Source organism: Bicyclus anynana, chromosome 25 (assembly GCF_947172395.1).
Source record: "Bicyclus anynana chromosome 25, ilBicAnyn1.1, whole genome shotgun sequence".
NCBI lineage: Eukaryota > Metazoa > Arthropoda > Insecta > Lepidoptera > Nymphalidae > Bicyclus > Bicyclus anynana.
In genome coordinates this window covers 8,641,899-8,664,564 of record NC_069107.1, presented here as the reverse complement: position 1 = coordinate 8,664,564, position 22,666 = coordinate 8,641,899, and the positions used below count along the sequence as shown (strand labels likewise).

The 22,666-nt window shown below is 38.2% G+C and overlaps 1 protein-coding gene across 1 annotated transcript in view; it reads left to right on the top strand.

Annotated features, from left to right (window-relative positions):
• LOC112049602 (uncharacterized) overlaps nt 1-19,030 on the top strand; it is a 52,037-nt gene extending 33,007 nt beyond the window's left edge. Inside the window, exons 4-17 of the mRNA XM_052889189.1 lie at nt 965-1,065; nt 1,655-1,726; nt 2,462-2,621; nt 6,484-6,578; nt 7,186-7,355; nt 7,756-7,813; nt 8,312-8,467; nt 9,557-9,663; nt 10,821-10,976; nt 13,626-13,791; nt 14,826-14,986; nt 15,595-15,743; nt 17,874-17,955; nt 18,987-19,030. Of these exons, the coding sequence (XP_052745149.1) occupies nt 965-1,065; nt 1,655-1,726; nt 2,462-2,621; nt 6,484-6,578; nt 7,186-7,355; nt 7,756-7,813; nt 8,312-8,467; nt 9,557-9,663; nt 10,821-10,976; nt 13,626-13,791; nt 14,826-14,986; nt 15,595-15,743; nt 17,874-17,955; nt 18,987-18,989 (1,636 nt within the window). The 3' untranslated portion in view covers nt 18,990-19,030. The remainder of the gene's footprint in view (nt 1-964; nt 1,066-1,654; nt 1,727-2,461; nt 2,622-6,483; nt 6,579-7,185; nt 7,356-7,755; nt 7,814-8,311; nt 8,468-9,556; nt 9,664-10,820; nt 10,977-13,625; nt 13,792-14,825; nt 14,987-15,594; nt 15,744-17,873; nt 17,956-18,986) is intronic.
• Nucleotides 19,031-22,666: the final 3,636 nt, after the last annotated feature.

Genomic DNA, 22,666 nt, shown 5'->3' with positions numbered 1-22,666 from the left:
ACTGCATTGAAAACGTCATCAATACGCCATTATTACTGTATTTGTGTTGCGTGGTGTTCCATTTCTTGGGAGATAATGAATATTATTTCGAAAGAATTAAAGTAAATTCGTAGATTTGTATAATCAAAAATAGTTAAAAAAAATATTTTCTTTTGTTTTCGCTAGGGTACAATGACTGGACTTGGGCTCCATACAATTTTAGACCATCTCCTTTATTCAGATTTAAAAGTTACAAACAGTATTTTACCCTAAAGACAGCATGTCTGTTTATAACCCTTAAAAAGAAAGGGCTCAGCTTAGCATATGCCGTGTACAAGCATAATACACGGCGCTGATTTTCAGGACCCGTGTGACGCCACAGCTAACATAAAATAAAAAATAAAAGAAAAAGAAATATAATTTTAGCTGACTCAGAAATGGATTACAAAAATAAGAAAAGTCGATCAAAGGTTCACAATATTCACTCTCCCCGCCTATTCCAAAATCACCCATTAACGATTATCCAACAAAAGGTGTGGACGGATCAAACGCCAAGACAAAAATGAACTAGATCGTACGGCAAGCGCCTTATGGCTACTTCTCTCTAACTCCCCACTCTTCACGGAAACAAGTCGCCCCACCTGACGTCATATCCGTCTCAGACTACTATTTCTTACAATAAAATACAAATTAATATAAATCGAGGCCGCATTCAATCTGTTTGCTAAACTAATACATTCGTATTGGATAGAAGCAGGCGTTACTTTGCGGAAGTTCATCATGATTATATAATGATTTATTTACTTTGCAATTGCACGTTGCACTTTGTAGAGTCAACATCTCCTGAGGATGCTTCGGTTTCGGGGTGAAACGTACGTAGAGAGTGTTCCGTCGGACCTGGGTGACGTTGTCGTAAGGGTTCGTCGGCTTTTCGCGGATGATAGCAAAATAAATAAATCATTATATAATAATACATTCGTTACAGAGTGGAGACGTACGAGAGCGACCACACCACGCTGTACTGCAAGCCTCACTTCCGACAGCTGTTCGAGCCCAAACCCGTGGACGGCGACGACGAACCCGACGGTACTTGATGTAGTTACTGCGTTGCGCGATAGATGGCGCTGTACTTTGTTCTAGTTAATGCAGTGTGCGATAGATGGCGTTGTACTTATTTACATTTTACTTACTATTTACTATTACCACTATTACTATCTTAAATGGATTATGGATAATAGCTGACGTCGCGCGGTTTCACCCGCGTGGATCCAGAAACATAAGAAGCAGTAGAACACAAAAGGCGGCCTTATCGCTTAGTAGCGATCTCTTACAGGCAACTTTAGGCTTACGAACTTATATAAGGACAAATTACTGATTACTTAGGAACTCATTTAAGGACAAATTACTGTAGGTGGCGTTTACGTAATCTTATCCGGATAATAAATACATCTAAACCATAAACTAGATCAACTTTTTGATAACGCATCGCTCTACACGCACTTGACCGGTTTTTTTTAATAGTCTGAGGATTAATTCCAGACTATAATAAAAAAAATACTAGTAAAATGAGATTTCAGTGACAGTTGCACTTGTCATTTTACTGACTGGAATTAATAATCGTACTATAATTATTATGACTCTTTGATGACGCACTTAAACTATTTTTTTTTTACAGCAACACCTAAAAGGCACCAAATGATTATTTGCGAGAGTCAACCGGTGGAGTTGCCGCCAGATGTCGTTAGAGGTAAGCAGTGGCGTAGCTTGCGCTGTATCAAGTGAGTTGGGAGGCTTCGGCCGTGGCTAGTTACCACCCTATCGGTAAGCGATTTCGCGTTCCGGTACGATGTCGTGTAGAAACAGAGGGGTGTGGATTTTCATCCAACAAGTTAGACCACTTTCATTTTAGATTGCATCAACACTTACTATCAAGTGAGATTGTAGTCAAGGGCTGACTTGTAAATAATGATAAAAAAGTCTCCTTTGGCGATACGACTTTGCCAATAGGTAGATTAACTAGCCATTATCAGCCCCCATAGCCAAGTGGCACGTCGATTCTCTTTCTACGATCGCTAACGCTTTGTAAACTAGAAAAATGTATGGGAATGACAGATCACGATCACGTGACCTGTCGATAGCAAATGTCATTCCCATACATATTTCTAGTTTACAAAGCGTTAGCGATCGTAGAAAGAGAATCGACGTGCCAATTGGCTAAGGGGACTGACCTGAATTTAGAAAATACTAGCAGACGCCGCGCGATTTCGCCCGCGTGTTTCCCGTTCCCGTAGGAATACGGGGATAAAATATAGCCTATAGCACCCGGCGTTACTGTAGCCTACTAACAGTGAAAGAATTTTTCAAATTGGTTCAATAGTTTCAGAGCCTATTTAATGCAAACAAACGGACAATCAAATCTTTCCTCTTTATAATATTAGTACAGGTGAACTAACAAAGCAGTTTATCAAATATTTCATTTCAGCATCAGATAAGCCAGACCTGGGTCTCGAAGAACTAGCCTCCCTGGACGTGAAGTCCCGATTCCAAGTGTTCGAACGGAAGGCGAAGCCTGAGGAGGAGCCTCCCCTGGAGTCCCACGTCCCTAGGGAGAAGAGCTCAGCTGTGTTGTCCAAATTGGCCAAGTATGTACCCCTAGCTACCTCTATTATAACCCCCAAAATAAGAAGGGTTGCTTTGAATTTATGTACCCCTAGTTACCTCCTTTTGCTCCCAAAACAAGAAGGGTTGGCTTGAAATTATGTACCCCTAGTTATCTCGTTTTCCCCCCAAAACAAGAAGAGTTGCTTTGAATTTACGAGTATGTACTCCTAGTTACCTCCACTTTGACCCCCAAATCAAGAAAGGTTGCTAGGAATTGGAAGAAGAGTTGCTATGAATTTATGTACCCTTAGTTACCTCCATTTTTACCCCCAAATCAAGAAGGGTTGCTTTGAATTGGGGATGTACCCCTATGTAACTCCTTTTGCCCCCAAAACAAGAAGTTGCTCCCTTGATACCTCCATTTTGACCTCAATAACTAGATGGGTTGCTAATGCTATAAATTGGGTATGTACCACTAATTGCCTTCATTTCGACCCCCCAAAGCAAGAAGCTGATGAGAATTGGTTCTTTTACTCTCTATGTAAGAAAAATCTTTATAAAAAATGTTACTTTAGCTATAGATGATTAGTTTCAGAAAATGTGACTTTTATATATTTATTAGCTGACGCCACGCGGTTTTACCCGCGTGGTTCTCGTTCCCGTAGGAATACAGGGATAATATAGCCTTTAACCTTCCTCGATAAATGGGCTATCTAACACTGAAAGAATTTTTCAAATCGGACAAGTAGTTCCTGAGATTAGCGCGTTCAATCAAACAAACAAACAATCTCTTCAACTTTATATATTAGTATAGATATAGATACTAGTGGACGCCTGCGTTTAGTCGCAATCTGCAATTAACATATAATTTTATGAATATGTAATAACAAAAGATATGCATTCTGCTATTTATATACGAGTATAGTTTTATGAAAGAACATATTTTTACGATAATACTTGACTCACGATTCTCCATAAAGAACAGTTTAATGCAGTGTGGTGATGCAGTCCGATTGAACAGTTTTGATATTTGGGAAATAACGTTTATTATTCGTAATCAATATATGTATATTTTTTATCACCATTACTTTACAGTAAAGTAATGTTTAACCTACTTAAAAGAAGGAGGACGTTCTCAACAATGTACATAAGTATATTATGCTAAATTTTCATTAATTTTTCGGAATATAGTCGATTACATTGAGCGGTTCTAAATCATGAAATCTACGTGAGACTTATTCGAAAATTCATTTTCTGTAATTATTCTTACCTATTTTATTTAATATTTTAAGTCCAGTGATGTGTATTATCCAAAACTAAATCAAAAGTTTTAAATCAACTATATCAATTTATGTTTTTCTTTTTTCAAGTTTTTACTATAAAAAATTTAATATTTTTACTTTTTGTCGCTTTTATCAGTAATTTCACTCATAATAAAGATTTATTAATAAGCAATATAATTATAATGTAAATAATTAGGCAAAATAAATTTGATCTACATAAATATGTGTAAAATAAACAATTGTCTTAATATTTCAGACTAAACATCCACAAATATAATGCAAGTATCAAAGACTCATAACACACTTCACATGTAAAAACGACTAAAAGTTATGACGTCATTGCACTATTTTTACTCTCATCAACATGTGAACGGAGCACAGAACGAAATCTTTCATCGAAATTAAACCACATCCATTACTCACTAATTCTCAATATTTTAATACTGTTTATAAATAAAAAACGCAATGTATCCTTCACAAATAAATAGAGCCCATTTTTTAAATACATCGCGCCTGTACTCAGTGGTAAAGGCAACTTTTTGTGCAGTCATTTCAAATCAGTACGTACAATTTTGAATCTTATTTATATACACATAAAGGTTAGTAGAAATTTTGTTAAATGTATTAAAAAATTGGTCTACTTAGTGGTAAAGGCAAGCTTTTATGCGGACGTTTCATTTCAGTGCATACAATTTTGAATCTTATTTGTATTGTTATAAAGATGATTAATACTTTTGGGGGATGTAAATGAAAATTGGTGTAATTAAAAAAAGAAAGCATATCTCTTCTTTCCGACCAGTATGTGTTCAGCTTTGTTCAAAGTTACTTTATAAAATGCACTGTTTTGTTCAAGCGTATTAGTTATATTATTTCATAATTAAGATTTTTTGGAGTTATTAGTTAAAATGAACGGGTGAGTAGTTAATAAAGTCGCGTTGTTTATAATAAAGGTAAAGTACTTTAAAAAGTTACGAAAAAATAATTTTTAAATTTCAAGAAATATAGAGTAGGTACCTACTTAGCTAATAGTACATATTAAAAATATTATTTCTGATATCTAGATGATATTAATTAATAATATTTTTTATGCTATGTTAAACAATTGTTTGCCGAGTTTAATATAAAATGTAATTATATTAATTTATTATATAACACGGCTAAAACTCACGTTATACAACCAACCCAGCCAACCAAAAACCAGCTCATGGTTAAGGGCCCCATATGGGTTTAAAACTAGTCGGGCATACTCCAACTTATAATCACGTGTGTTTTAGCTTGTTTTATAATAAATTTATATAAATAATACTCACGATAGCTTAAATTCTAAAATACAATGCATCTCCTGGAAATAAAAGTAGACCAAGTTAATTTTCATCTGTCTATTTAATTATCTGTCTACCTATTTGATTATTGGGTGGTAAATCCAAAAATGATTCATACTCTACTAAAATACTAAAGTAGTCCGAACTAGGCATTGAAGTGATATATACCATAGATAAAAGCTTAAAGTTTTATTCAGTTCCGTGTCTACTTTTATTATAATATAAGATTGTCTATGAAACTCTACGTACCTACCGCGTAGACAGAGATCAACGACGTACCGAAATAATACTCAAAGATTTACTTTGAATACGTCAAAAGATGTGTTTGTCAAGTGTCCATCATAGAGAAATTTTCAAGGAACGCTTTTTGCTTAGGTTTCATTTTATATTTACTGAATATATAAATAAAAAAAACAGTAGTTTTTCCAAGCAAAAGGCGACTTTATTACTAACATTGGCCTTTTCCAGACTACCTAAACATAAAGGGTAATTACGCTTATAAGGTCATTTTCATCATTAACAGCCGATGGACGTCCACTGTTGGACATAGACCTCTTGCATGGACTTCCAAACAACACGGCCTCGATCCGTTAGCGTCCAGAAGCTCTCTGCAACCCGCCTGATGTCCTGAGCTCATCTAGTGGGGGGTCGACCAACACTGCACTTTGCGGTGCGGAATCGCCATACCAGCACCTTGGGACACCAACCGTCCATCGGCTCTTCGAACTACGTGTCCTGCCCATTGCCACATCAGCTTTGCGACTCGCTGAGCTATATCAGTAACTTTGGATTTTTTGCGAATCTCCTTATTTCTGATTCGTTCACGCAGAGAAACTCCATGCATAGCTCGCTCCATCGCCCGCTGACTTTTAGCCTTTTTATGAGGGCCATAGTTTACCAAGGCTTATAAGGTCGCTTCTTAAATTATCTCGTTGTTATCACTTGGGATGGGGCTTCGACCAATTTAACCAATTTAAGTTTACCAAAGTTTCATTTTACTTTGGTCGGTGACTGACCAACTTAGGTAGGTGGGATGGGATATCATACATGCAAGTTCAGTACCTAGTCTATGTGATATATATTGTCTTCGTGTTTATAAGTGCCATCAAAAAATATATATGTTTGGATCTAAACTCAGAAAGAGTTGCTGATAAAATTGTTGGCACACAAGGCTTTTGAAATGAATTTTGCTTGTTAAGACTATTTAACAAGCAAAAGACGATCTTAAACCTAAATTTTAAGTATCTGGATTACCCATGAGAGGACCTTTGGATTGAACTTAATTAATTTTATTTAAGGTTCAAGGCGAAGGGTATGGACATCGGTATTTCTGACGAGTATCTCAACGGGGTGCAGCCCGAGGCCAGCTCCAGCGAGCACGAGGATGGAGACGGTGAGTGTTGGAGAACTTCAGTGGGGCCCTCATATAGAGACTCAGTAGTGTTTAAACATAATATTAATATCAATATGTTAGCTAGTTAACTACCGTCCTCTAAAGCTTTTCTAGTAGGATCTTACCAAATTTGGCTAGGCAGGGAGAACAACACGAGCGGAGAAAGGTGTTAATCAATTGTCAAGGAATTCCTTAACCCTACGACCTTTGGTCACAAGTCCAGGATTAGAGGCTCGGAGTTTTTCTCTCTGCCACGCGATGGACCCGGCACCCGCACGATGAATCTATGGAATGCTAAGATATTCGTCTCTGTTATGTAAAGATATAGTTTTACAAGTTTTCCTGTAACACGAGCGGAGAAGGGGAGTGTTAATCGATTGTCAAGAAATTCCTTAACCCTACGTTTAGTGGTCACAAGTCCAGGAATCTGCTCGGAGTTTTTCTCTACCACGCGATGGACCCGGCACCCGCACGGTAAATCCATGGAATGCTAAGATATTCGTCTTTGTTAGGTAAAGATATACTTATGCAAGTTTTCCTGTAATTTATAAGTTTAAAGTTTTCCAGCATCTGACGACTATTAAGAATATTTTATATTATTATGCAGACGAGGACTCGGTGTTGAAGAGCTCGTACGCTCACAACGCGACGCGCGAGCAAACCGCGCTGTGCGACATGAACGAGCTGGTGGGACGCTTCGAGCGCGGCCCGCTCAACGAGTCGCGACACAACCAGCGCAAGCAGGAGATACAGAACATACGCAGTCGCTTGTTCCTGGTGAGTTTGGTGATTCGCAGACGAGGATCCTACGCTTAAAATGTTCTGAAATAAGCAGATGACGTCTGGTGAGTTTGGTGATTCGTCTTATCAGTTGGTCTCTTGTGAAATTGGATATTCATCAAAACGTCTTATACCAGCAGATGGTTCCTGGTGACCTTAGAGGTTTGTTCATAGGTCTTGTACAAACAAATGACGCGACCATGTGGCAAGAGTGAGCTATATATTGTCAATCAATGTCAGCGAAAATTGAATTACGCTCTCTCTTTCGTGGTGATGAGACGAAAGAGATAAAGGTACGATAAATAAAACAAATTTATACAAATATCTCGTGGACCAATGTTTTATCAGCATAGACTTTTAAATCTCACAAAATGTTAAAAATTACACATTGTTTCAGGGCAAGCAAGCGAAGATAAAAGAAATGTACGAGCAATCGGTGATGCAATGCGAACAGAGTGAGTTTTTAGTTTCCTTTTCTAAGTTTACGTAAAAAACCGTCCAAGAAGAAGAAGATATGCACATTTCTTGTTGTGTAATTCTTTACGGGTTACTTGGGATAGGCGGGGAAAGTGACTTGAGTAGAAAAGGGGAGTGTTAGTTAACTGTCAATAACTTCTTTAACCCTACACACAACGTTCACAAGTGCGTGACTTCACTCAAGGTCATTCTCTGCCATTCTAAGGTCTTATTTTTGGTTACAGTTTGATTTGTTAATTAAGTTGTCCTGACAAATATTGTGAATCATAACTTTTGTTCGACATTGGTTTTCTTATTTTTGTAATCCACTTCTGAATCTGCTAAAAATATAAATGTTTTTTTAAAGCTAAATTTTGGGAAAAGCTCAGCAAAATGCGCAATTCGATTTCTGAACTTTTTATTATGATCATATACAGAACCCTTATTTTTTACCTTTATTGGCTGTTTGTTGAAGAAGGCTGACAATGTGTCCACAGGCGTGACGTCAGCAGAGAAGATAGCTCGCGAGCTGGACTTGGACGCGGAGAAGGCGAAGGCCATCAAGCAGCGCTTCGAGAACGGACAGATCTTCAATGATGAGAACCAGCCTCCCAGGAACAGGGAGCTGGAGGATACCTCACTGTTTAATGAAGGTACGGTAAGGTAATCAATCGTCGTCGTCAACCCATATTCGGCTCACTGCTGAGCTCGAGCCTCCTCTCAGAATGAGAGGGGTTAGGCCAATTGTCCACCACGCTGGCCCAATGCGGATTGTCAGACTTCACACACGCAGAGAATTAAGATAATTCTTTTTTTCCTCACGATGTTTTCCTTCACCGTTTGAGTCACGTGATATTTAATTTCTTAAAATGCACACAACTGAAAAGTTGGAGGTGCATGCCTCGGACCGGATTCGAACCTACACCCTCCGGAATCGGAGACAGAGGTCATATCCACTGGGCTATCACTGCTTTGTCTAAATCAATACATGCAAATAAAATAGGGTACATGCCTTCTTATTAAATAGTTCTTAAACTTAATTATTTAAGTATTAGCGGACGCCCGCGACTTCGCGTGGAATTCAGTTTTTCACAAATCCCGCGGGAACCATGGATTTTTCCGGGATGAAAAGTAGTCTGTGTATTTATCCAGAGTAAAATCTATTTCCAATCTAAATTTCAGTCTAATCGCTTTAGCAGTTGCGGCGTTAAAGAGTGACAAACATCCAAACAAACTTTCGCGTTTATAATACTAGTACGATTTTATTATTTATTTTATATTGTCAATAATAACTAGTAAAAATGATAAAGTAAAATAAACAATATCCACATGAAACGAAATACTACAAATGGACAGGTGACGTCATTCATAAAGATTACGTTTCACTTGGGGCTTTTTGTGTTTTTTATGTAAATACCTATTCATGATAATTTTGGAAGTTTGATGAATAAGAGCCGTGATAGCCCAATGGATATAACTTCTGCCTCCGATTCTATGAGAGGAGACTCGAGCTCAGCAGTGAGCCGAATATGGGTTGATGACGATGAATAAGAGCCTCAACAGCTCAACAGTAAGAGCGGTCGGACTCATCACTGAGGGGTGGTGGTTCGATCCCCGCCCCGTTGAACTTTACAGTCGTTCCTGACTAGTTGGAAGGGAATGGGAATATTGGTCATATTAAAAAAAAGATCTTTTCTTGAAATTACTCAAATCGCATCAAACATTTCATTTCTTGTTCACAGGCATCGCCAAAAAGTCTAGGTCCATATTTCTTGAATTGGACGCGAACGCCAAACACATGGCGCCACTGTCGCCACCAGCACAAGAACCACCCAAGAGGAAGGAACTGGTAAGGATATTAGCAATTCTTTTTTTTTAAATTCTCAACAAGATGATGCAATCTAAGATGGAAGCGGGCTAACTTGTTAGGAGGATGAAAATCCACACCCCTTTCGGTTTCTACACGACGTCGTACCGGAACGCTAAATCGCTTGGCGGTACATCTTTGCTGGTAGAGTGGAACCACCCAGCCGAGGATCAAACCCAGGACCTCCGTCTTGTAAATCCACCGCACACACCACTGCGCCATGGAGGGCGTTAAAAATTACTAATTAATATTCCTAACAGAAACAACTGCTGAGAATTTATTAAGTATTTTATGCACTAATATTATAAAGAGGATAGATTTGTATTTCTGTATGTAAATAAACTCAAAAACATATGAGTTAATTAAAAAAAAATTTACCAATCAAGGAGTAACTTAGGCTATATTTTATCCCGGTATTTACATGGGAATTGAAACTACGCGGGTGAAACTGCGAGGTTCAGCTAGTTAAGGTAGCCAATAAAGAGTGCTAAAAATATGATAGTGTGGATATAACCCTTGCCTCCGATTCCGGAGGGTGTGGGTTCGAATCCGGTCCAGGGCATGCACCTTCAACTTTTCAGTTATTTGCATTTTAAAAAATTTAACATCACGTATCAATTTTTGACGACCTCCGTGGCGCAGTGGTATGCGTGGTGGATTTACAATACGGAGGTCCTGGGTTCGATCCCCGGGTGGGCCGATTGAGATTTTCTTAATTTATCCAGGTCTGGCTGGTGGGAGGCTTCGGCCGTGGCTAGTTACCACCAAAGACGTACCGCCAAGCGATTTAGCGTTCCGGTACGATGCCGTGTATAAACCGAAAGGGGTGTGGATTTTCATCCTCCTAACAACTTAGCCCGCTTCCATCTTAGACTGCGTCATCACTTACCATCAGGTGAGATTGTAGTCAAGGGCTAACTTGTAAAAAATAATAAAAAAAAAAACGGTCAAGGATAAACATCGTGAGGAAACCTGCATACCAGAGATTTTTTTCCCAATTCTCTGCGTTTGTGAAGTCTGCCAATCCGCATTGGGCCAGCGTGGTAGACTATTGGCCTAACCCCTCTCATTCTGAGAGGAGACTCGAGCTCAGTGATCCGATACGATACGAAAAATATTTTTGAAACATTTACTTTCAGCCGTTTGTGCCAAAAGACGTGGTCAGAGCGGTGGACAAGTTGGAGGACGTGAAGATTGAGACCGCAGACATTTCTGACAGGTTCAAGTTCTTCGAGACATACAAGCCGGAGAGCAAACGCAAGGAGTTCAGGATGACCCCGCCCAGGCACACCCAGGTAGTTACCTTTTTTTTTTTTATTCATAATAGACTTGCGCTTGACTACTGTAGTGTTGGTGTATATATACGCCGGTAGTGGGCAAGAGCGACCAGTCTATCGCTGGCATCGAGAGGAGGCGGACGTGTGCAGCTGGTCATTGTAGTGTAGTGGTGAGACGGTGACTTACTGCTATTACGGTAAGGACAAGGGACCTTACTACAATCATGCCTGGTGGAAAGCAATGATGAGGTCTAGGTTGGAGCGCGCTTGCCTAGAAAATGCCTATTCACCTACCTATTCACCTACCGACCTACTTTGAAAGAAAGAAAAATCGTTTATTTCATAAAAATGCCGCAAATAACCTCAATTGTAGTGCCTCTAGCCATTTGGCACGTCTATTGTCTTTCTATAAACGCTAACGCATCGAAAACTAAAAAAATGTATGGTAAAGACAGATCCGAGGGTCTACTGTTACTATCGCGTTAACGTGAACGCGAATTTCTAAGGAATTGAAACAGCGCCATCTAATGGCGCTACTGCACAATTTTCAACTCCATATAAATTTGCGTTTACGTCAACGAGATAGTAACAGTATCAAAATATTGAAAACTCTTACTAGTCCAATCGTTAACTGGATCACGTGATCTGTCGATGGTAAAATTTACGAAATTTTTAGATATTTGTAATTAGTGAACCCGGTCAAGCTTCGCTTTGACTCATTATCTACCATACTCTTACTCAACCCTACCCCTTCCCTACATTTATCCTACCCAGTGGCGTGCACTTCATAGATGCATAAACGACTGCATACCCTGAGAATTTATTACGAACCTGTATCAGAGGAGGAATTTTCTATTTTGTACTATTTGTACGTAAAGTGCCTACCCTAGTAAAGAACCCAGTGCACGCCACTGATACTACTATACCCTACCCCTACTCTACTCCTATCCTAAGTGCCCTATATCCTTCTCCTGGTTCTAAGCTACCTCTCCACCAAATTTCAGTCAAATCGGTCTAGCCGTTCTTGAGTTATAAGTGTTGTAACAAACCTTCTCTTTCCCGATTTCGAGATTGAAATGTCATCGCTAAAATCACATAGTTCAAATTACAGGCTGCGATATTTTCCCATTAAAAGAGAATTTGTCGCTTTTCTTATTTGTTTTGATTGGATTGTTTGTTTTGAGAAACAAAGCAATATGCCGGGACGAGTTATTGTCATTCGGCTCCTCACGTATGTTCTGAGTGCACGAATGTGTCATCCGTTCGCGCGCTGTTCCATTGTTAAGATCTTTATTACATTGTGTATGTGGTTGTTAAGTTTGGTTTTGTTTTTTGGTGTCCTGGTTTTTCCGCAACAATACCAAAATATATGGAAGGTGAGTTGCCAAGTATATCACGCCAACAAGAAGTTCTCCAGAAAGGAAAAAGGAAAGGATAACAAAGGTTGTTCTTAGGCTATTCTCCACAGAGATATTCAAATGCAACGTAACTGCAATGCACCCTTTAGGGTGTCAGCTACCCCAGCCAAAAAGGAAATAAATAGGTCAACCTTGGAATGAAAGCTAATTATTATCATTGGAATTATAGAAACCGGGATAATCGCGATGAATTTATTTTTAAGACATTTTACCTATGCAGATACGAGATATTATGATTCTATTCCCCCGATTCCAACGCCGATTGTAGATCTAGACGCCCAAAAAACAGCCTTTACAATCCTGGCGATAACATAACGACCGACAACCCAGGCAACAAACACAAGCTACACAGTATCTTCGCCGGCGAAGACGAGGTCCCCAACATCTGACATCACCCAGACGTGAGCTTTTTAACTCACGATCTCATGGGCCCCCAGATTGATACAATCAAGCCAAAATACCTTTCCTGAATGACCCTGTAAGCCGAAGTCCGAGTCTCAGAGGAGACGCCTTTAGAGAGTCGTTCCACCTATCTATTCTGCTTCTGCCTTTGGGCCCCATCAGACAATCCTTTTGCGCTCGCCCAAACCCCGGTGACGACGATGAAGTCCTAATGTATTTGAAGAAAAAGTCGATAAGATGCCACCAGATCACAGTGTGTTATCGCTTGCAACCGTACCCCATGCGAATCCCAAAATCAAAATCGATCAAAATCAAAAATCGTTTATTTCAAGTAGGCTCAGTTTACAAGCACTTTTGACACGTCAGTTGGCTATTTGTAAAGATTCTACCACCGGTTCGGAAGGCAGGTTCTGCTGAGAAGAAACCGGCAAGAAACTCAACAGTTGCTCTTTTTTTAAAAAAAATCATACAATATTATAATTTACAATTGATGATAACATTACAATTTCTTATAGTTTTACTTTTTGTGTGAAGGTGGAAGCTGATCCAATGGCCTCCAAGCGCTTTTATCTTTAAGGAACTCATCAATAGTGTAGTAACCTCGACTAAGTAAATGTTTTTTAACACATTGCTTAAAACTATGCATTGGCATGTCCATCACAGTCTTGGGGATCTTGTTATAAAAGAGTATACCCAAACCTAAACCTAGTAACCTAAACCAAGCTTTGCCCAAAAGAACAAAAGTTTTATAAACACGTTAGATTGACAAAGGGGTAACCTCTAGCGAGACAGGTCCCGTTTTTAACTGTCCAAGTTCCCAACTGATGGTATGTCTGTTTGTACACAGCGTCCGAAGTCCCCCTCGCCGGAGCTGTACCACGAGCCGAGCGTGGTGCGCAGTGCGGAGCCGGTGGCGGACGCGGGGCTAGCGGCCAGTCGCCAGACCGCCTCGCGCATGATCTCCGTCTTCCGCCAGATGGAGGAGCAGCGCAACCGCCCCGACGACCAGCAAGGTGAGCTGCTGACGAGGTAAAAGCGACCTTGTCCTACAGTGATAGGGTTGCTTATAGCTTGTGTCATTAGCTATAAGCAAGGTGAGGTACTGACGAAGGTGAGTTGTTTGCGATCTGAAAGCGACCTTATCCTTCAGTGATAGGGTCGCTTTTAGTTTGTTTGATTCTCTAGTGGAGTAACATGACGACTGACCATTTATTGACGAGGTAAAAGCGACCTTGTCCTAAAATGATAGGGTCGTTTTTTGCTTGTGTTATTTTCTGGTGGAGTAAATCGAGGACTATTAAGGTGAGTTGCTGACGAGCTGAGAGCGACATTATGCTTCAGTGATAGTGTCGCTTTTAGTTTGTATGATTCTCTAGTGGAGTAACATGACGACTAACCAAGTAAGTTATTGACGAGGTAAAAGCGACCTTGCCCTTCAGTGATAGGGTCGGTTTTAGTTTGTGTCATTCTCTAGTGAAGTAAATCGAGGACTATCAAGGTGAGCTGCGGACGAACTAGAAGCGACCTTATCCTGCAGTGATAAGGTCGCTTTTAGCTTGTGCTTGTGTCGTTCTCAGGTAGAGTAAATCTACTACCAGAAAGGTACGGTAATAGCGACCTTGTCATCCAATGATAAGATCTCTTTCAGTTCGTATGATTCTCTGATAGAGTAAATAGACGACCAGTATTAGTCCATTACTTATTAGAGCAGCGCAACTGCCTCAACCACTAGGTTTGTTCCTAACAATCTAAAATAGACTTTATCCCCCTGTGATAAAGTCTATTTTACTCACTAAGGTAAGGTAAGGTAAGGTCACTTTAGCCACTTTTATTATCATTTCTTTCTTGCATCATTTTAGAATAGAATAGAATAGAATAGAAATCATTTATTTGTTAACACAACACATAACTACATAATAACTTAAAACTAATACATTTACAACGTAATAATAACTTAAAACTAATAATAAGTTTTAAAAAAAACAGGATCATCTCCGTTTTCCTATAGATCGTATATAAGCACTTAATGATGTTTTATTGTTTTCAGGGCCAAAACCTCTGAAGCGCTTCACGCCCCCACCGCCCGGGGAGGAGAGTCGCCACGCGGACTCCTCATCGGAGTACAGCTCGGAGGGCGAAGAGGACAGTGAGGAGGAGCATCGTCGACGGTACGAGGAGGCCGTACAGAGGGACGAGGCGCTCAAACAGGTTAGTGAGCTTAACACAATCTGTCTGGTCCAGGTCTGGCTAGTTTAGTTAGTAGTTAGTTTGCCTTACCGGCAAAACGTACCGCCAAGCGATGTAGCGTTCCGGTACGATGCTGTGTAGAAACCGAAATGGATGTGGATTTTCATCATTCATCATCATTAGCCCGCTTCCATCTTAGTTTGTATCAGTACTTACCGTTAGATGATATTGTAGTCAAGAGCTAACTTGTAAAGAATATAAAAAAAAATAAGTCTAATCTTCAATAATTGTATACTGTTGCAGCCGTGATAGCCCAGTGGATATGACCTCTGCCTCCGATTCCGGAGGCTGTGGGTTCAAATCCTGTCCGAGGCATGCACCTCCAACTTTTCAGTTGTGTGCATTTTAAGAAATTAAATATCACAAGTTTTAAGAGGTGAAGGAAAACATCGTGAGGAAACCTGCATACCAGAGAATTTTCTTAATTCTTTGCGTGTGTGAAGTCTGCCCAATCCGCATTGGGCCAGCGTGGTGGACTATTGGCCTAACCCTTCTCATTCTGAGAGGAGACTCGAGCTCAGCAGTGAGCCGAATATGGGTTGATAATGATGATGATGATACTGTTGCAGGCCCAGCAGCTAGCACGCACAAAGAGCTTCCGCGACCGCTTCGAGCACTGGTCAGAGAGCGAGCGGGAGGCGGAGCCCCGGTCGCCCTCCGCACTCCGGGAGAAATACTACGAGGAGGACGGGGAGTCGCAGCTGGAGACTGCCAAGAGGTAACCTCATAATTGTGTTAGCCCCAAGAGGTAACCTCAAAATTGTGTTACCCCAAGAGGTAATTAAAAAGGTAATTCCATTAATGTATTAGACCCAAGAGTTAATTCCAACAAAGTATTGGCTCCAAGAATGAACTCCATCGATGTATTAGCACCAAGAGTTACTTCATCAAAGTATTGGCCCCAAGAATAAACTCCATTAATGTATTAGCCCCAAGAGTTAACTCCATCAAAGTGTTAGCCTCAAGAATGAACTCCACCAAAGTATTGGCTCCAAGAATTAACTCCATCGATGTATTAGCCCCAAGAGTTAACTCCATCAAAGTGTTAGCCTCAAGAATGAACTCCACCAAAGTATTGGCTCCAAGAATTAACTCCATCGATGTATTAGCCCCAAGAGTTAACTCCATCCAAGTATTGGCTTTAAGAATTAACTCCACCAAGAATGAACTGCATCAATGTATTCGCCCCAAGAGTTATCTCAATCAAAGTATTAGCCCCAAGAATGAACTCCATCGGTGTATTAGCCCCAAGAGTTAACTCCATCCAAGTATTGGCCCCAAGAGTTAACTCCACCAAAGTATTGGCTCCAAGAATTAACTCCATCGATGTATTAGCCCCAAGAGTTAACTCCATCAAAGTATTGTCCTCAAGAATGAACTGCATCAATGTATTCGCCCCAAGAGTTATCTCAATCAAAGTATTAACCCCAAGAATGAACTCCATCGATGTTTTAGCCCCAAGAGTTAATTCCATCGAAAGTATTGGTGCCAAGAATGATCTCCATCGATGTATTAGCCCCAAGAGTTAATTCCATCAAAGTATTGGTCCCAAGAATGAACTCCATCGATGTATTAGCCCCAAGAGTTAACTCCATCAAAGTATTGGCCCCAAGAATTAACTCCATCAATCTATTAGCCCCAAGAGTTAACTCTATTAATGTATTAGCCCCAAGAATTAAGTAGTCCATCAATGTATTGGCCCTAAGTAAGAACTCTATCAATGTATTAGCCCCAAAAGTTAACTCCATCAAAGTATTGGCCTCAAGAATGAACTCCATCAATGTATTCGCCCCAAGAGTTAACTCCATCAAAGTATTGGCCTCAAGAATTAACTCCATCAATGTATTAGCCCCAAGAGTTAACTCCATCAAAGTATTGGCTCCAAGAATGAACTCCATCGATGTATTAGCCCCAAGAGTTAACTCCATCAAAGTATTGGCTCCAAGAATGAACTCCATCGATGTATTAGCCCCAAGAGTTAACTCCATCAAAGTATTGGCTCCAAGAATGAACTCCATCGATGTATTAGCCCCAAGAGTTAACTCCATCAAATATTAGCCCCAAGAATGAATTCCATTAATGTATTAGCCCCAAGAGTTAACTCCATCAAAGTATTGGCTCCAAGAATGAACTCCATCGATGTATTAGCCCCAAGAGTTAACTCCATCAAATATTAGCCCCAAGAATGAATTCCATTAATGTATTAGCCCCAAGAGTTAACTCCATCAAAGTATTGGCTCCAAGAATGAACTCCATCGATGTATTAGCCCCAAGAGTTAACTCCATCAAAGTATTGGCTCCAAGAATGAACTCCATCGATGTATTAGCCCCAAGAATGAATTCCATTAATGTATTAGCCCCAAGAGTTAACTCCATCAAAGTATTGGCTCCAAGAATGAACTCCATCGATGTATTAGCCCCAAGAGTTAACTCCATCAAAGTATTGGCTCCAAGAATGAACTCCATCGATGTATTAGCCCCAAGAGTTAACTCCATCAAATATTAGCCCCAAGAATTAATTCCATTAATGTATTAGCCCCAAGAGTTAACTCCATCAAAGTATTGGCTCCAAGAATGAACTCCATCGATGTATTAGCCCCAAGAGTTAACTCCATCAAAGTATTGGCTCCAAGAATGAATTCTATCAATGTATTAGCCCCAAGAGTTAACTCCATCAAAGTATTGGTCCCAAGAATGAACTCCATCGATGTATTAGCCCCAAGAGATAATCTGCATTCTTAAAGTAACTAATAGGAGTTTAATTCTGAAAGTGGTCAAGCAGTTTTTACTATAAATCTCCTGCATTACTTATTATTAATGTTTAAAAAATTAATTTTGTATTTTTCAGTTTGCGTGAGAAGTTTGAAAACATGAAAGTTCAGACGACTACCGTCAACAAAACTGTTGCGACTAAAGTTAATCGATTTGTGGTAAGTTCTAGAACTTTTAACCAACATTGTAACGGCTTAACCGATTTACTAAACTTCAACATTATCAACCCATATTCGGCTCACTGCTGAGGTCGAGCTTCCTCTCAGAATGAGAGGGGTAAGACCAATAGTCCACCACGCTGGCCCAATGCGGATTGGCATATAAGTCTGCCATTCAGAAAATTAAGAAAATTCGTTTTACTAAACTTAGATTTATAAAAACAATGAAAAATTTGAACCAATTCTGACTTAAAGAAATATTAAAAACGACAAATTAAAAAAAAATTGTGGTAGTTTTTTTTATAAGCGACGTCGGATGAAAGTTTGTATGAAATTGAAATTGAGTCGAATGCAGATTTTTACTGATCTTTTTACACGCTTTATATTAGCTTCACTTGTAACTATGTATGTAAGAAAATCTTGGGACCTTAATTTGACCCACTTCCCGGTCTTCGATTAGGATCAAATTTTGCACACGCTCTGAGTTCTGATGACAATACATGACTAGCTAACAAATGTCATTACAAATCCAATATGGCGGCCTCCCCAAGATGGCGGACTGGATGTTTGAAATCCACCCCTATGATATGGATATCAAATGAAAGGGTTTGCTGTCAGGAATACGAACAAAATTGTTACATGACTTAAATCCAATATGGCGGACAGGCTATTTGAAATGCATCCCCATGATATATTAGTAGAGTATTAAATGAAAGGGTTTGCTGTCAGGAATACGAAAAAAGAGTCACATGACCTAAATCCAATATGGCGGACATCCAAGAGGGCGGATTGGGTAATTGAAATGCACCCCCATGATATGGATATCAAATGAAAGGGTTTGCTGTCAAAAATACGAAAAAAATAGTCACGTAACTTAAACGACGACTTAAGACGTCAGATAAATAGTTTAAAAAACTAAAAAAACGCACTAATTGTATATTAATAGCATGTTTTTTTAGTTTTTTTAAACTGTTTAATGTTATTTTTATGCTGTTTTTTTGTTCTCATTTTATTATGTTTTTTTTTTTCAGTGACTGTCGAGAGCCACACAGCCGCTAAATCTGCCAAAGCATTATAACATTATAAGTTTAACATCGTAAATCATAATACATATATTGTATATCATTTTAACCTGACGCCATACATTCTCTTTACTTTTGTTGTGTCTATGAGTAAGCCCAAGATGTGAATGAAAAGATTAAGAAAAATCATTAAACAGAAAAGATTTTAAGTCACATTATGCTATTTATTCATAGTGGTTAGGGAGCCCATGATGCTAAATGTGTACTAACTCGAGCGTCGCGAAAGAGCCATTTGGTAAAAAAAAACGTTATAAATTAAATTTCCGCTAATTTCCCGAAAATCGTCAAATTTGTTTTCGTTAGGTTGGGATTATTTTCTTTAAATTAAAAAAAAAAATGACCGTGCTCATGGCTCAAGAACAAAATGCATTTATTTCAATTAGGCTTAGTTTACAAGCACTTTTGAAATGTCAAGTTATGTCACAATTTAATTAAATCTAATGGTAGTAATAATAGTCGAAAACTTAACTTTTAACCTTTTGAATCCCTTAATATTTTCGAAAGGCACACATTTTAGCTATAAATTGACCAATTTCATCCTTACCTGACGTTCCGGTTGAGAATTTTTTTCTTTTAGTTGCCCTAAGCCACCATTGAGAGATGATATTTGGTGAAGGTACTCAATAGCATGAAAACTTGCTCCCTTAGGCTTACTTGAGGCGCTCTAGTAAAACCCAAAATATTTTCGGCTCCCTATCTATACACATTCTGGCTGGAGGGAGGCCTCGGCCGCGGTTAGTTACCACCCTACCGTCAAAGACGTACCGCCAAGTGATTTAGCGTTCCGGTACGATGTCGTGTTGAAACTAAAAGTGTGGATTTTTATCCTCCTCCTAACAAGTTATCCCGCTTCCATCTTAGATTGCAGCATCACTTACCATCAGGTGAGATTGTAGTCAAGGGCTAACTTGTAAATAATATAAAAAAAACACATAAGACAATGTATGAGCCAGGTTAAAAGAATTTACCTAAACATTGCAAAATCTTGCCGAATTGTTAAAAATATTCTTAAAGGCCAAATTATTTTGTTGTGTTGTAATGAAATAAATAAACAAATTAACACACATTAATATGCTGAAAAACCCGACTAGTTTTAAAAAGTTTTGGAGTTATTGTTCATGAGCTTGTTCTGACTTCTAAAACAAAGTTCGTCTGTTTATTTATTTTATTATAATCCAAACCGCTCTTAGTAGCTTGTAATCCAATTTGTTCTAATCCTCGATTCTCTATGACATTTCATGATGCGTTTTTGGCACTCGAAAATTGTGACGTCAAAAAGACGAGTTAAAACTTACGTAATAAACGTTTTTTTGAAAAATGTGACGTCATAAAAGTTGTGTCGAAAATGAGTGTCAACAATTTGCGACGTCAAAAAAGATGTGTCACAATTTTCGTGACGTCAAATATATCAAGTATAATGTCATAGAGAATACGTGATTCGTATAACTTGTTCGTTGATAACACTACCATGATATGCGGGCGACGGGGGTAAGAACTGCGCGGGTGTGAAGTCGTACGCGCGGGGCATGGCTATTTACCCTCCCGACCCCCGCGGACCTTCGGTAGTGTTACGAACGAATTCGCCAAGCAATAGTTTCAGATGTTTGTATTAATATTCGATTCTTCATTTATTGTAATTATTTAATTTATCAATTATTATTATTATTATAAATAAGCAGTTATTCATTAGTTTAAGGAATCTAGTCTAAAGTATTAGTTAGATTAATTTAAGGTGAATATTCACAAGATTTCATAATTTAATTTCATGTTTGTTTTTTTTTATTTGAAAAAGAGAATGTCAAAATCTCGAATCGATTTGAAAGGGATTTAGTTTTTTAAATAAAAAACTTCATTATTAAGAAGATACCCTTAAATCATATATTTATCATAATTTCCATTTTTGTTTCTAATAAGTCTAAGGACAAATCGCCTTAATATAAAATTTCATGACAACCTAGTATTATAAAAATATAATACAATTTTTTTACATTCATGACAAAATATTTATTTGTATATTTATTATGACTGAAATTAGCATTTTGAATAAACAGTGCCTTATATTACGTGCAATTTAAATAAACTTGTCCATAAATTATTATTAAACTATATTTTTCAATTATATTGTCAATATATGCCTATATCTATGTATTTTGGCAGCCTCCGTGATGCAGTGGTATGCGCGGTGGATTTATAAGACAGAGGTCCTGGGTTCGATCCCCGGCTGGGCCGATTGAGGTTTTCTCAATTGGTTCAGGTCTGGCTGGTGGGAGGATTCGGCCGTGGTTAGTTACCACCCTGCCAGCAAAGACGTACCACCAAGCGATTTAGTGTTCCGGTACGATGCCGTGTAGAAACCGAAATGGGTGATCATCACTTACCATCAGGTGAGATTGTAAGGGCTAACTTGTAAAGATTAATAAATACCCCCATTGTACGAAAATTACTAACTTTTTTATCGTTATATTTTGAAAATGGTTTAATAATAATAATTTATGGATTTTTTCTTTACTCCTATTATGTACTTTTCGATATATTTGCTATTAAATATATAAAAGTTACATAAATATAATTTTAGGAACTTTCCCTTACTATATGTATGGAGAGTTAAGGTGCATTCACATAAGCCATTTAGCAGTTTGTGTCAAACCAGGTCCCTAGCCAAGTGGCAAGTCGATTCTCTAGGATCGCTAACGCTTCGAAAACTAGAAAATGACAAGAGGATCACGTAACCTGTCGATAGAAAATGTTTCCCATATATTTTTTTTAGTTTTCGAAGCGTTAGCGATCGTAGAAAAAGAATCGACTAGGGGGGCTGAAGTAGAAAAATAAACAATATTAATTTGACAGCAATGGTTAGTGTGGATATACCTTTATCGTGTCGTATTTATCAAAATTATTTAAGCATAATCTGTTATCATATATCTGTTAAGTTGTTATTAATACTTTTTTATTTTATTTCTCCATTTCATTAATATAATATGCTAATTTTGATCTGAAAATTAATAGAAAAACTTAATAAATTTTTAAAAAAATTAATAGAAAAATATTTTATTAAAATATATGCGACGATTTTATATTGAAATTAAGAAATTTATTTATGATGTTCCAAAAAGTCAAAGATTGTATTCGAATATAAATATTTCTGTTTATATAAATATATATATATATATATATATATATTCTAAACAAGTAGATTATAGTCATCTATAGAGAAGTCGAGCGCGTTTGTATACATAAACAGAAATTTATATATTCCTGTTTATATATATTTCTGTTTTTGTATACAAACGCGCTCGACTTCCCTATAGATTGTCTATAATCTACTTGTTTAGATAAAAGGTGCTATTTGTGAATTTTACGCACAACATAAAAAATCGGTGGTTGTTTTGGAAAGGAAAATATTTACATATTTTATATTTACAATTTATAAGATTACACATTTGCAATCGAAATATTTACACAGAACCTCAGAAATAACAAAATTTTTATTATATTTATAAAAATATTTTTCACTATTCTTTGCTTATAAACAATGTCATATTACTCCACAGCAGGGCCAAGCATTCCAGCCAATAACAACAAGCAAAAATAAAAAATAAAAAAAATTAGTTTAGCCAATAAAGCAGAAG